The sequence below is a fragment of the Meriones unguiculatus genome, chromosome 1 (assembly GCF_030254825.1).
Source record: "Meriones unguiculatus strain TT.TT164.6M chromosome 1, Bangor_MerUng_6.1, whole genome shotgun sequence".
Taxonomy (NCBI): Eukaryota; Metazoa; Chordata; class Mammalia; order Rodentia; family Muridae; genus Meriones; species Meriones unguiculatus.
The window spans coordinates 179,768,617-179,782,741 of NC_083349.1; the positions used below are offsets into that span (position 1 = coordinate 179,768,617).

The 14,125-nt window shown below is 53.8% G+C and overlaps 2 protein-coding genes across 5 annotated transcripts; both read left to right on the forward strand.

Annotated features, from left to right (window-relative positions):
* The first annotated feature begins 5,898 nt into the window (after positions 1-5,898).
* Mfrp (membrane frizzled-related protein) lies at positions 5,899-11,129 on the forward strand. Its single transcript, XM_060372264.1, has 13 exons — positions 5,899-6,253; positions 6,344-6,446; positions 6,551-6,664; positions 6,769-6,942; positions 7,077-7,290; positions 7,508-7,642; positions 7,769-7,890; positions 8,018-8,094; positions 8,939-9,087; positions 9,526-9,656; positions 9,780-9,908; positions 10,345-10,472; positions 10,558-11,129. The coding sequence occupies exons 1-13, from the start codon at positions 6,200-6,202 to the stop codon at positions 10,780-10,782; spliced, it is 1,755 nt and encodes a 584-aa protein (XP_060228247.1). The 5' UTR covers positions 5,899-6,199; the 3' UTR covers positions 10,783-11,129.
* Positions 11,130-11,281: 152 nt separating this feature from the next.
* C1qtnf5 (C1q and TNF related 5) lies at positions 11,282-13,374 on the forward strand. Of its 4 annotated transcripts, none has more exons than XM_021636907.2 (3): positions 11,282-11,636; positions 11,888-12,151; positions 12,482-13,374. In XM_021636907.2, exons 2-3 carry the CDS (start codon positions 11,938-11,940, stop codon positions 12,997-12,999), a joined length of 732 nt encoding a protein of 243 aa, XP_021492582.1. In that variant the 5' UTR covers positions 11,282-11,636; positions 11,888-11,937; the 3' UTR covers positions 13,000-13,374. The 4 variants fall into 4 exon arrangements, with proteins under 4 accessions (XP_021492582.1, XP_060228251.1, XP_021492583.1 ...); XM_060372268.1 differs by having other exon boundaries at positions 11,282-11,552; positions 11,878-12,151; XM_021636908.2 differs by having other exon boundaries at positions 11,282-11,552.
* The last annotated feature ends 751 nt before the right edge of the window (positions 13,375-14,125 follow it).

Below are 14,125 nucleotides of genomic sequence, written 5' to 3' on the forward strand. Positions count from 1 at the left end.
GGCTTAAATCTGGAAGTGCTCCCAGCTTGGAGAGGGCAGCACAGATCTCAGCCTCAGCTTGAAGTGCTGCAGTCTAGAAACTTACCCACTTGTTAAAACTTTTCACTTTTTAAATTTAAATATTTCAGATGCCATATTCCACATCTGGCTTCTCAGATTGAGTTTGTCCTTGTGTTTAGATGTGTCTTATTTGGGCTAAAATGCTTAGAGATGAGGCATAGCACACTTCCAAAGACCTCAGCAGGCTCTTCCAAGGACATGATCCTACAAGGGCACGGTCTAAATATCTGGGGACACATGCCTGGTGGTAACTCTTTACATTTACTAGGGGAAGGGGTGCATGTGCATCCCTGTGAAGGTCAGAGAGCCACATGGGAGAGTTTTCTCCTGCCACCTTGAAGGCCATCAGGCTTTGGGACAAGTGCGTTTACTTGCTAAGCCACCTGAATATCTAACTCCCTTTTTAAAATGCAATCTCTGTAGCCCAGGCTGGCCTTGAACTCACAGAAATCCTCCTGCTATAGCCTTACAAAGTATAGAGTTTACAGGATGAGCCACCACACCTGGCTTATGTTTCTGTGAAAGAACTGATCTGTGTAGACCAGACCGTCAGGATTCTTCCTAGCTGCCTTTCACTGCTCTGGGCACCAAAAGGACAGTCTTAGCTAGCCGTCCTTGTGGCACAAGTACCTGCTGTCACATGGGGCCTGTGTGTTACTGTGCCGTCTGCCTCATGAAGGAAGACAGCTTTCTAACCTAACCTTTCTAACCTAAGCTTATGAGGGTGGGAAAGAAAGATAATTTTTCTTATTCAGACACAAGATCTCCTAGTCCATGTGTCCTCGAGCTGGCTAAGGCCTAGGATGAGCTAAGCGCGTGCCTCCAGCTTCTCCTCCTGCAGGGGCTAGGGATCCCTGCAGGGCTGTGTACCCTCGCCATCCCATTTTAGTTGGTACTGGAAATTGAACCCAGGGCCTCTGGTGTGCTAGGCTGGGGCTCTCCCCAGCAAACCACATGAGCAGCATAAGAAGGAAGATGTAAACAAACCCTGTGACTTCTCTCTGAGGGACTTGGGCTCCCCTGTCCACTCCAGGAATGGCAGGGCCGGCCCAGGATGAGCTCTCTCAAAGCCACAGGTGAATAGGACCCGCTTCTAAAGAGAAATGGGCTTGCAGTCAAGTTGATGGTGCCTGGTTTTCCAGTGGTGATAGAAGCCACCCTGTGCATTTTGTTCTCCGAAGGACAGATAGCAACAAACCAGGGACTCGAGTCAAGCCCTTGCCCTTGCTGGCAGCTTTCCTTTCTCTGCTTAGCCATCTCATCCCCATGGCAACAGTCCCCAGTACTGCACCAAACCCCAAACATAAGCAGGTCTATCACTGCATTTCTTTGTGATCTGCTTCGCCTCCTAGCAACTTGGATTATTTCACCCGTCCTTAGCTGGTGTTCCCGCAGGCGCTCCCTGAGAGGAGGTGCTGCCTCTGCTGCTGTGACCTTGAAAAGGTGCCTCAACTCTGCAGGCCTCCAGGCCTCATCCAACTAAAGGTCTCTGCTCAGGTATTTTCATCCTAAGTCATTTTTTTCTTCCAAATACACATTTGAATTGGGACTCATACACACATGGTTTCCTGGCCCAGCTTAGGGGTTTGGGGTTTGTTTGTTTACATTTACTTATTCTAGGAGAACAGTGTGTGTACACCGTATTGCGTGTATGGAACTTTTGAGAGCTCCCTTCTTCCACCGTGTCAGTTTCAGGAATCAAATTCAAGCCATGGGTTTTGTAGCATGAGCCCTTACCGAAGCGGTAACAAATGCAGGGACAGATCTGCTTATATTGGGGATTTGGTACAGTACTAGAGCCAGTTCTCCAGCCTCAGAATCAACTTTTGATTGACCAATGCTTAGCCCAGTTCTTTTTTTTTTTTTTTTTTTTTGAATGTCTAGAGTTGGGAGCTTAGAGGCCACCTCATCTGTTCTGTCGTTGACAGTGAGGGTACCGAGGACTCAAGACCCATCAACCGCCACACCAACTTGATGTGCCGGGATGGATCCCACCTAGTTCTTGTACCATCTGAAGCCTTTCAGTTTAATTGGCGACAGCATTTGGCCCGACTCTCGGCAGAATTTTCCTCCTCTATCAGGAACTGAACGGAACAGCCATGTACTGTGCACACATGCCCGGTGTGATCAAGCCAGCATGATCTAGCTGAGCCCTACTAGGTCTGTTTGAGCTGGACACTTCCAAGGGTCCCCACCCTTCGTCTCTCGTGGACACAAACAACCACCTGTATGGGTTGTAAAGGGCAGGAGGAGGCGGCCAGCAATCGCAGCTCAAGATGACTTAACCTCTCGAAACCCAGTTTCCTGTCTCTAAACCGATTGTGATAACACCAACTCATCATGAGGCCGTTTAGAAAGTGTGGCACACAGCAGGTTCTCATTGCTGTGACCAAATATCTGACAAGAAGCAGCTTGTGCCCAGAGAGGTGCTCAGTGGACACCTAACGGCATGCACTGCAAAATCCTGTGGGCCAGAGTTCAGCCCCCACAGTGGAAGAACAGAGCTGGATCTTGAAAGCCGACCTGTGACTTCCTCACTCATACCTGCATGTGTACTCATGTGAAGAGACACACATGCCTTTTACTGGATAATATTACTACCTAATTATGCACTTTTAGAGAAGAATGCAGTCTTTTATTAGAACTGTGTTGGCATGATAGTTCAGCAAGTAAGGGCCCTTTGCCACGGAGCCTGGCAACTTAAATTCAATCCCTGGAATCCAGGGAGAGACACTCTTCTGGTCTCCATAGGCATCTGCACATACGTGGTACAGTCACATACACATATACCTAAATAAAAGACCATGTCTCAAACAAACAAAAAGTTACAAAGAAAGAAGATGCAATGGCTTCTGGGATAGCCACCTCCTTCGTAGATTACACGGGTTACCCTCAGGACCTTACAGATGCTTTTCTAGTGGTCTTCATTCCTCTGGTGTCAATGTTGTCTCTAGCCTTGGCTTCAGATAGGTATATGGGTGCCTTTTGGAAGCGCCCCAGGCTGTGGCCAGGTCATCTGACCCATCCACAGAAGCCCTGTGCAGAGCCAAGTTCAAGTCCCTTGCCTGCCAGAAGACTCATATCTCCAAGGGCAGCTTCACTAAGCTTCACATGGGTGAACTGGAAGACATGGTAGCTGAGACATGGCTGCTGATGGCTGTGGGGCCAGTCATGGTCCCCTGGACCAGTGATGGGCCCTATACACAGAAGGCTTCGACGGTGCTGTCCTATACGCCCTCCCCGCCCCCCAAGTCACAGCTGTAATAAATCCTATCTGGTCTGAGTTGGGAGTGGAGAAGAGGAGTCTCTGAGCCCCACTTTGAAACTGTTCCTGCTAAGTCATGTGCTACTAAGGTGACGGTGACCAGCTCCATCATCCCACCTCATTATAGCACTCATTTTGGGGTTCCTTAAAGCCTCTCTTTTTCCAACCCCTCAACCCTAGATAAGAAAGGTTAGCGGGGAGAGGAGGCGCAGACCCCTTTACTTCTCCTGGCTGTTCCGGGTCGGTGGATTCTGAGAGTCTATACCAATCTCCATCAACAGCAAACACAGCAAGCAGCCTCCTCCAAGCCACTGCGTTTCTCTCCGTCTGTCTTAGCAGCCACGATATCCTTCTCCAGGATCTCCAAACTGCCACACGCCACATGCCACACTTTCTCTCTATCCCTCAGGGTCCTAGGCCACGCCCCTCTTCATGCTGCAAGAATCAGGCTGTTCCCAGCTGCCAAAGACCATACCCTGCCGGAGGCAATTATCAGCTGTGGACAAACAAAAACATATTTACATGAGTGAGTTTTTAAAGAAACCAAGACTTCCATTACACTTCATCACCCAGCCAAGCCCGATACCTGCAGCCTCCAGGGAATAGTCACATCCAGGGGTTCAGCCCTCAAACTCACCAAGTGCACATTCACAGCGGACCAGTGCAGCCAGTCTGTGGGTTCTAGTCCATCCTCTCACAATCTCTCTCTCTCTCTCCCCTTTCCCCTATTTTGAGGGTTTCTCTGTGTAGCCTTGGCTGTCCTGGAGTTCACTCTGTAGACTAGGCCTGGCCTCAAACTCACAGAGATCTGCCTGCCTCTGCTTCCCAAGTGCTGGGATTAAAAGTGTGTTCTACCACATTCAGCTGTTCCAAACTCTTTCCATAGCTAGGGATACTACTCAGTGTGGTCCAACGAGAATAGGCAAAGACTTGCGGCCAAAGAATGCCTCTCATAGTCTCTTCAAGACACTTGTCCCTACAGCTACCAAAGATGGCCTTCCCTAAAGACCAGGGCTGCTGGGCTCCATGAAAAGAGTCCAAGAAGAAGAAGGCAGGCCTCACAGAGGGCAGAGGGAGAACTTGGACAAAGGCTTCTTTCCTGAGTACAGAGACTCGGGATCACAGGATCTTAGGATCACGGATCTGTCTGCCCCTCCTGGTCTCCTAACATGGCTTGACCCCCTCATAGGTTGTATCCCAAACAAAACACATGCTCTGTTTTATTGTATCTATTTTTCAGCTGTCTGACCTTGGGGAAGTTACTTAACATCTCAGAACCTTAATACCATCTTTTGTAAAATGGTTATGCTATCTCACTGAGTTATGTACAAAAGGAGAAGAAAAAAAAATATTTAAGGCCTCTTCCTGGGGCCTGAAGCATCACAGACATTATACATTGCTAGGGATATGAAGTTATCTCCAGTCTCTCAGCCCTTCCTGTCACTGTGATGAAACAAGACAGACTGGCAGTCTCTTGCCTTTCTCCCTGGAACAGCTATGCCAGGCTGGGATGGGACACACCTTTTTACTCCACGACAGCAACCAGGACCAACAGCCAGACTCCACACCCAACCTGCCCACCAGGTCAGGCACTCTCTCCCACCTGTCCTTCCTCCTGCAGGCTTGAGGACCCGGATAGTGGGGCCAACCCCTCAATCTCACGCCATGCCTCCTGTGCTTTCTCCCTCATTCTTGTAACATAGATGATGGATGTAATGGGGGCCTCTCCCAGGCAGATGTGAAAACTCACTATTAACAGCAGGGAGAATGAGGCAAGAGGATGGCTTCAAGTTTGAGGCTAGCTGAGAGAGAGAGAGAGAGAGAGAGAGAGAGAGAGAGACCCTGTCTCAAAACAAAACAACAAAATAGAGTTGAGGCTGTTCAGTCCGTAGAGTGCTGACATAACATGCACAAAGGGTTCAGCCCCTGCTATAACCCAGGGGAGTAGACAGGCTCAGGAGCTCCAGGTCCTATTGAGGAAATGGCTTAATGGGTAAAACACGTGCCGCTCAGATGTTCAGCACTCACGGAAATGCTGTGAGTGCCAGTCAGGTGTGGCGGCCCCTTCTGTGATCCCTGGAGTAGGCTGGACAAGTTTGCTGGACAAGCAGAATCAAGCAATCTCTGGGTTCAAGTGAGAGACATTGATACATAATTGTGTGTGTGTGTGTGTGTGTGTGTGTGTGTGTGTGTACACAAAAATGTTCACGGCCATCTAAAAAAGTTCAAAGCTATCCTGGACAATATGAGACTATCTCACAAACAAACAAAAAGCCAGGGGTGGAGGAGCAGCTTCTTCCGAGAGTTCAGGTTTAGCTAATAACTTTGCCACTCAGATGAGGAGAAGCAGTGGGCTGCTAAGCCTGTGACCCTCAGAAGAAAGCCCTGCCTGTCTCTCTTCACCTGAGGCGCCAGCCAAGGCCTGCCCTGCAGCCCTGTTCTCCACCCCCAGCTGCCCAGGAGCTCCTTCCATACCTTGGGTGAGGAGGAGGGGCATGGCAACTCCCTTAACCATAGCCCACAGAGCACCCCGCTCTCTCTGCTGGTGTCCACAGCCACTGCCTGTGCCTTTAAGGACTGCTGCTCAGTGCCAGGGTCTTGACCTCAGCATCCTCAGCTGAGTTGGATTAAGGACCATTCCGTGCCTTTTATAAATTCCTTCTCGCCTCAGTTCCCTCCCCCATGTGGAGACAGAGTAGCCTGGAGCCCCAACCATTCTGCCAAAGGCAGCCAGAGAACTGGTCTCTCCTGATAGCCTTGTCCCTCTGAGAGCAAAGGTCACTTCTTTGATAAGTGACTTGTGACCAGGAAGTGGACTCTCAGGGGTCTTGGGCTGTCACAGGATCTCCAGATAGCCATGCAGAATCTTAAGCCATGAAGGACTATTCTGATGTCGTCCTCTGTCCGGAAGCAACTGAGTTGAGCAAGGTAAGACCCACATGGAACTCACCTTCCAAAATCCCATGTCCCCAGTGAAGCTGCCTGTCCCAGCTCATAAGCCTCTGCCTTCCATTCCAGACAGAGTTCTGCAATCCCGTTTTCGACCCTGAAGCAGGGCCTTCTTGCCCTCCACCAGCCTTACAGAAAGATGGCAGCAGCAGCCACCAAACTCCCTGGCATGGTAACCATCAGGGGTTGCTTGGACATAAGAGGGAGTGCAGGAACTAAGGCGTGAGGGATACCCCAGGCAGGGTTGCCGCTCAGAAGTCCACTGTGTCCTTGCAGGACAGCATCTCCGGGGGCTTCAACCAGACTGCCACTTCTCCTGGCTCTGCATCCTGCTGCTCAGTGGCCTGCTGCTCCTGCTGCTGGGGCTGCTGGTGGCGGTCATCCTGGCTCGTAAGGACTTGGGAGGGCTTTCCATGCAGAGCCCGTGAGTTATTCAGCCAAACCCCTGGGACCTGCTCCTCTAAATGTCCACTGTTCTACCCTCCTGCCCTCAGAGCTGCAGGCTACAACCCTCCCCAGGACTACCGAGAGCCCACTGCCCAACCGAGGTCTCACCCCCATGGGCAGCATTCCCAGCGCCACCCCTAACATCAACACTACCGCCCTCACCACCTCCCCAGCAACCACAGGGCAGCAGGAGGCAGCCTTGAACCCTACACGCCAGACCAGTGAGTCCTAAGGGCGCTCTCTGGAGAAAGCCTAAGATGGCAGTGGGGAGGAAAAGCTTGGAAAAGGAACCTTGCATGTGGGGGAAAGGCCTCTCTCCTAGTGACCTCTGAGCTCTCACCTCCATCTCCTGCAGCCTGTGGAGGCCTCCTTCCTGGTCCAAGAGGTTTCTTCAGCAGCCCCAACTACCCAGACCTTTACCCACCCCACAGCCACTGTGTCTGGCATATCCAGGTAGCCACAGGCCAGACGATACAGCTCAAGATTCAAGCCCTCAGCATAGAAAGCGTATTCTCCTGTCTTTTCGATCGCTTGGAAATTACCCCAGAGCCTGCTGGCCCTCTCCTCAGGTGGGTCCCTCTGCCTAAAGGGGATCTCACTTGTCTGAAGGGTAGAGAAACTAGAAGCTGAAGCAAAAATGTGGACTAGAAGAAAATTAACAGAATTGACCTCTGGCGCCTCCCTTGCCAGTACCCTGTTGTGTGGCCTAGGAAAAGTCTCTTGCCTCTCTGATCTGTTTCTTACCTGAGTTCAGAGATTCCATCACCCCTTCCTGGCTTTCCACAGGGTGTGTGGCAAAACGCCTCCTGCCACACTGAACACCAACACCAGCCGCCTTCGTGTGTCCTTCGTCTCTGACAATGATGTGGAAGGGTCTGGTTTCCAGGCCTGGTACCAAGCTGTGGCCCCTGGACATTGCAAGTGACTTTGCCCCATGTCCCCAGCTACTTCCCCTTCAGCCACTCCTGGAACTGGCAAAAGGGGATGGAAACATGGGGAGGGGGGAAGTGTTCTGACTCCAGATGCTTTGTGCCCTTCTCCAGGGAGCTGTGCCCACAATGAGTTCCGCTGTGACCTGCTCCTCTGCCTAAAGCATGACTTAGTATGTGATGGTATTACCAACTGTGCCGACGGCAGCGACGAGACCAACTGCAGTGCTGAGACTGTAGGTACGGGCCCACGACGGACAGGGCAGGCACATCTTCAGGCTTCTGTCCCAGGTTCAGGCTGCGATCCCCTGCTCTGACCCAAAATTTTCTTGCCTGGCCACTCATGTGCCATTTGGCTTCTCTACAGGATGTGGCGGGAACCTGACTGGGCCCCACGGGGTGTTCTCTTCTCCCAACTACCCACAGCAGTATCCTAATCATCAGGTAAGTGCAGTGGCCTTGGGAACTGGTATGGGGCTCGGGAGACACCAAGAGCACCTGGGAACAGTATGCCAGGCAATCTATTTGGTAAAAACAGTTTATGCAGGCCAGAAAAAGACATTGGTAAGCACCAACTGTATATCAGGTATTTCAGGTGTGCTGGGTAAACACATGTTTCTGAGACCAAACAATTTGAAAAGGCACTTATTTATAAAGAGACAAGGCCTCACTCTGCAGCCCCTGCTGATCTTGTGGCTGGTGAGAATCCTCCTGCCCCAGCTTCCTGAGTGCTTGGATTATAGGTATGTGCCACCATGCCAGGCCTGGGGTTTTGTTTTGAGACAGGGTGATCTCACTATGTAGCCGTGGCTGGCCTGGAACTCACGTAGATCCACCTGCTTCTGCCTGGAACTACAGGTGTGCACCCCTACCCTTTCCTTCCCCTACCCCCACACCTGCTGGGAGTTTTTTTTTTGTTTTGTTTTTCTGTTTCTCCATGCTGAGGGTCAACCCCAGGGTCTTGTGCATGCCAGACAAGCTCTTTACATCCATCCCTGAACCTTGGCCTCTTGAGACACTCTCTGTATGTAGCTCAGGAGGCTGCTATGAAACTTGACATAGAGCTTGAGCTGACCTTGACTCTGCCTTCCAAGCACTGGGATTACAGGGGTAAGCCACTATGCCTGATTGACCCTTCCTATTTTAAGAGGCGCCAATGATGGAAAGTGAGGTAGGAAACAGCCACTCACACCCTGCCTGGTCTGCTCTGGGCAAAGAAGCCCCCTATGTGTCCAGGCTGGGGGAGGTGAAGGTCCCTGTGAGTTCTCTCATGGATATCCTCCCCCAGCTTTGCACGTGGCGCATCTCGGTGCCCGTGGGATACGGCATAAGACTACAGTTCCACAACTTCAGCCTGGAGGCACAGGCTGAGTGCAAGTTTGACTACGTGGAGGTGTATGAAGTTGGCGGTTCAGGGGCCTTCAGCCTCCTGGGCAGGTATTAATCAGGACAAGAGTGGTGGGCAACCCATCCCCCCCCAGCAGGCCAGGGTCCCCATGCTAGGCTCAAGTGAGTCCCCAGCTTCACTGTCTTCAGCTGCTCTATAAACTAGAGCTCTCTTCACTGGCACCCTGAAACAGCCTGTGCTCTCCCCATGGTTGGCCTTCACTTCCGCTGTTGCTTTAGCCCTATGCTTCCCACCTGTAATGACCTTTGCCTTCCCCTCTCTTCCCTGACTCTCCTCATCTCAGAGTGCCTCAAGTTTAAGAAGTCATCTCGTACTTTTTGTAACAAATAGCATGTGCCTCCTTCCCCCTAAGCCCCAAGAATTAGCAATCTTGTTCCCCGGAGCCCCTGACATGGTCAAGAGCCTAGCTCAGAGCCTCCAGGGCTGGCCAGTGGCCTGTGCCCAGGATATTTTTCTGCACTGGGCAGGTTCTGTGGAGCAGAGCCACCACCCCACCTCAGCTCCTCGCAGCACCAGCTGGCTGTAATCTTCAAGACGGATCTCGGTATCGGCAGTGGGGGCTTCTATGCCACCTACCAGGCCATCAACACTACAGAGAGTAGGTTCCCCTGGACAGGTAGGGGTGAGCAACAGAGGCTCCTCCGAGGAACATTAAGGGGAACCCTCAAGGGCAGTGGGTACACGCATGTCCTAGGGCACTGTCATGCTCCTGTATCTACAGACCTTTGTGGGCCCAGAGAGTTCTGCCAGAATGGAGGGTGTAGGGACCTGCAATGGATGTGTGACTTGTGGAGAGGCTGTGCAAATGACAGCAATGACAATTGCAGCAGCCACTTGTTCCCACAACCAGGTAAGGAGCCTTACCCTGAGCGAGTTGTGCCGGCCAGAACAGGGTGCTTCCTCTACCACACTTTTCTCACCTCCCTTTCCTTCCTCCTGAATAAATTCATGGCTGGGCCTCTCTCTTCTCATCCTGGGACCACTTCACAGAGTCTCGGCAAGACTCTCTGCTGGTGGCGACATTGTATACTAGTGTCATCTGAAAGGGACATGGGAATGTGGCAGTCAGTGGTAGGGGTTGAGACTTAATCTGGGTTGTCAGAGTCCCTCTCCACAGCCCACTTCACAGATCAGACGCAGGCTCCTTGGGGTGTATGAAACCCTTCTGTGGTGGCCTCTTGGGATACTCAGAATGGAAGTCCATAGGACCCATGTGGAAACAGTGACCCAGGGCCAGGCAGTGTCTTGTCCCGTACAGCCTCCCTCCCACCCCCACCCCCTTTCAGAGCTGGCCTGTGAACCTGTCCAGGTGGAGATGTGCTTTGGGTTAAGCTACAGTAACACAGCCTTCCCTAACATCTGGATGGGCCCGGCCACCCAGGCAGAGGTGGTAGACATCCTCGGAGGCTACAAGGTGCGGGGACAGAGAGGAGGGAGGCCACAGGAAGGGGTGGGTGCTCGGGGACCAGACACCTGAGGGCTGTCTCTTCCTCCCACAGAGTCTGACAAGGCTACCCTGCTACCAGAATTTCCGGAGGTTCCTTTGCGGGCTGCTTGTACCCTACTGCACCCCACTGGGCACTATCCTACCCCCTTGCCGCTCTGTCTGCCAGGAGGCAGAGCAACAGTGCCAGTCTAGCCTGGCACTACTGGGCACCCCCTGGCCGTTCAACTGCAACAGGCTGCCTGAGGCAGCTAGCCTGGAAGCTTGTTCCCAGCCCTGACCTGAAGCCAGCCCCGCCCTCCGTCTGCCCATCCTCCTCTACCTACATGGGTGCCGCGCAGGCAGAAAACTGAGGGAAGAGGGACAGACGTGGGACTCTGCGCATCCTCTCTGGTGCTTCCCAGGGAGGAGGAGGACCAGCTCCAGCCCTGATGGGACTACTGCATCTTCCCTGTCCCTTCCCTGTGCTCCTACCTGCCCAGACAGCCTTAGGCAGTGGCCAGGCCCCAGCCGACTTCCTACCCAAGCCTCTGATCCTGATTCCCTGTCTTCTGCCTCACCCCCCTTCCATTTGAGTATTTAAGTTCACTGTCACCTGACCTTCAGCGTTTTCATTTTGTCAACAAAGCTGTACTGAGTGCCACTGGAGTGGTGGGAATCTAATCTAAGCCTGGCGGTCCAGCTGGCTCTCATTCACCCCACCCCCACCCCCACCCGCCAGTCTCAACCTTGGTCTCTACCACTGACCCATCCTTCCCTTCCTCCAGCTCCTGGGGACTGGAGCCCTAAGTGTCTGCCTCACAGTTCAGCTTCCCTGTAACTCAGGCTCAAGTCTCCCTCCTCCTCCTTTCTCCACACCCCCTTCAACCCCACAACTTTGGCCGGCCGCCGGGCGACACCACGAGTTATTTCCCTGCTATTTCCCAGCCCCGGAGCTCTTGGCCCCTGAACAACTGGTTTCCTCTAGGAGTCTGGGAGGAGCAAGGGAGCCGGCAAGGAGCAGCCAGAAGCTGGGAGTCAGTCAGCAAAGGCAGGGGCTGCCTAGTTGGGGTAGGAGTGGGAGCAGGGCCAGCTGGAGGGTCTGAAGAAGCCATTCAGAGCGAGCAGCTGGGGGAGCTGGGGAGCCGGGAGGGGGTGAGTCTGGCAGAGGAGGAAGATGGGTGGGGGAGGGGACTGTGGGAAAGCTCGGGCGCCAGCTAGGGGGCAAGGTGGGGGTGGCTTGTCTCTCCTTTCCCAGTTCTTGCTCTGGGGCACCTCCATCATCATCCTGTCTCACTGTGCTCGGCCCCTGAGGCATGTTTGTGGGCGGGGAGCTGCCGGGTTCCACCTGGGTGGGGCGCGAGGTGGGTCTCAAGATTGGGGGTTTCAAATCTAGTCCTGCCCAGCCTACAGACTCCAAGAGGATCCTGGCGTCTGGGCCTTCGCGGTCACCACCATGAGGCCACTTCTTGCCCTGCTGCTTCTGGGGCTGGTGTCAGGCTCTCCTCCACTGGATGACAACAAGATCCCCAGCCTGTGTCCCGGGCAGCCCGGCCTTCCAGGCACACCAGGTCACCATGGCAGCCAAGGCCTGCCTGGCCGCGATGGCCGCGATGGCCGCGACGGTGCCCCCGGAGCTCCGGGCGAGAAAGGCGAGGGCGGGAGGCCGGGTAAGAAGTCATCTTCGCGGCAGTGCATGGGGACGTCCTAGTGAGCACCGGCGGCGGCTCTGGTAGATTCTTTAGGGTTCCAGGGTCCCACCAGGGGGCGCTACTCTCCCCATTCCAGTCGGCTGGGGGTGGGGGCGAGGTGGGCTGCGGGTTGGAGGGGGTGAGTCAGCCCCAGGGAGGCAGAAACCCTGATCCTTCTACTCTCAGCCCTTCAGATCTGCTCCCGGCAGGAGGCAATAGCCAGGGAGGCTGGGAGGCTTAGATAGTCAATGGAGTCTACCCTCCTGCTGTAGCTCACGATCTCTCCCCTCCCCTCTCCACCCCGCGCAGGACTGCCCGGGCCACGTGGGGAGCCCGGGCCGCGTGGAGAGGCAGGTCCGGTGGGGGCTATGGGGCCTGCTGGAGAGTGCTCGGTGCCCCCTCGGTCAGCCTTCAGTGCCAAGCGCTCGGAGAGCCGGGTGCCTCCGCCGGCCGACACACCCCTACCGTTCGACCGCGTGCTGCTGAACGAGCAGGGCCACTACGATGCCACCACGGGCAAGTTCACCTGCCAAGTGCCTGGCGTCTACTACTTCGCCGTCCACGCCACCGTCTACCGGGCCAGCCTGCAGTTCGATCTTGTCAAAAATGGCCAGTCCATCGCCTCTTTCTTCCAGTTTTTCGGGGGGTGGCCCAAGCCAGCCTCGCTCTCGGGGGGTGCTATGGTAAGGCTGGAACCTGAGGACCAGGTGTGGGTGCAGGTGGGCGTGGGTGATTACATCGGCATCTATGCCAGCATCAAGACAGACAGCACCTTCTCTGGATTTCTCGTCTATTCTGACTGGCACAGCTCCCCAGTCTTTGCTTAAAATACAGTGAACCGGGAGCGGGCACTTGCTCCTAGAGGAGGGTATGACACGGACAGGCGCACACCAGGAGGGCTGGCCCCCTGGACTATTGTGAATGACTAGGGAAGAGAGAGGACCACCCCCTGTCCCACTGCTATCGAGGAAAGGAGACAGGCTATCTGAGGTCAAGTTGGGCAGCTGAGGTCAAGATGAGCTGGGTTTCTGCCCGGGACGCTGGAATGTGCTAGGCTGGCAACTGTGGGATCCTGGCCCAGGATTCCAAGGTGGGACACTCCCTTCCTAGTCCTGTGCCCCCTCCAGGTCCTTGCCCCCACCTCTTCTGCTCCCAGGGCCAGACTTTTTCTCAGAGGTCACTTAATAAACCTAAAAACCTCCCACTGGCTTCTGCCTTTCTTCTGAGGATCCACAGCAGGAGGGTTCCTGGGTTGGACGGAGCCTTGGGGCAGAGATACAGGCAAGCAGAGCTAGAATACTGGCTCCATAGGGCTGCTCCACAGGCACCTAGTTATATAGATGCTGAGCAGGGTTGCCTGAGTGGGGGTTGCCCTTCTGATTTAGGGCTATAACCACCTAGAAAGAGAGACACATTTTTCTAATTCAGAGATGCGAAACCAACTGAGGGCTTCCACTGTCTGGTATCAAAACAAAACAAAACAAAACAAAAAAAAACACAGACTTTCTATCATGGCTGCCCTCATTGCCTGCCAGACAGTGGATAAAGATACCCGCTTTCTCAGATAACTGAAAAGCAATTGCGGTCACCCCCACCCAGAGACAAGTAGTTCCAACGATGACCACAAGGGGGAGACGAAGCTCCAGACTGCAACAACCGTTTAAGGTCGGCGCTTCTAAGGTGGTTAGGGGAAAGGATATTAAAGTCTGCACAAAAACTCCAGATGGGAGTGGAAGAAAAGGAGGTCCTTGGCCCCAGCCCAGGAAGTTTATCTTCCCTAACAAAATGTTTATCCTCCACATTAAACAGAGACTGGAAGGAGCCAGGCTTCACCCTTCTCAGCCCCTGGGGTGTGGGGGAGTGGGGTGCAAGCCCTGTCACAGGCCTCGGATCCTGACATGGAGAACTTGTCTCCACTGTGATGGGCACAGCTTGGGTGGGCCAGGCCATAAA

Excerpts from the sequence above, each read along its gene's own strand:
- C1qtnf5 (XM_021636907.2), top strand. The coding sequence starts at position 11,938 with ATGAGGCCACTTCTTGCCCTGCTGCTTCTGGGGCTGGTGTCAGGCTCT. Across the intron at positions 12,152-12,481 it reads AGGCGAGGGCGGGAGGCCGG|GACTGCCCGGGCCACGTGGG; the intron begins GTAAGAAGTCAT and ends CACCCCGCGCAG.
- Mfrp (XM_060372264.1), top strand. The coding sequence starts at position 6,200 with ATGAAGGACTATTCTGATGTCGTCCTCTGTCCGGAAGCAACTGAGTTG. Across the intron at positions 7,891-8,017 it reads CTGCAGTGCTGAGACTGTAG|GATGTGGCGGGAACCTGACT; the intron begins GTACGGGCCCAC and ends GCTTCTCTACAG. Across the intron at positions 9,088-9,525 it reads GCCTTCAGCCTCCTGGGCAG|GTTCTGTGGAGCAGAGCCAC; the intron begins GTATTAATCAGG and ends TGCACTGGGCAG.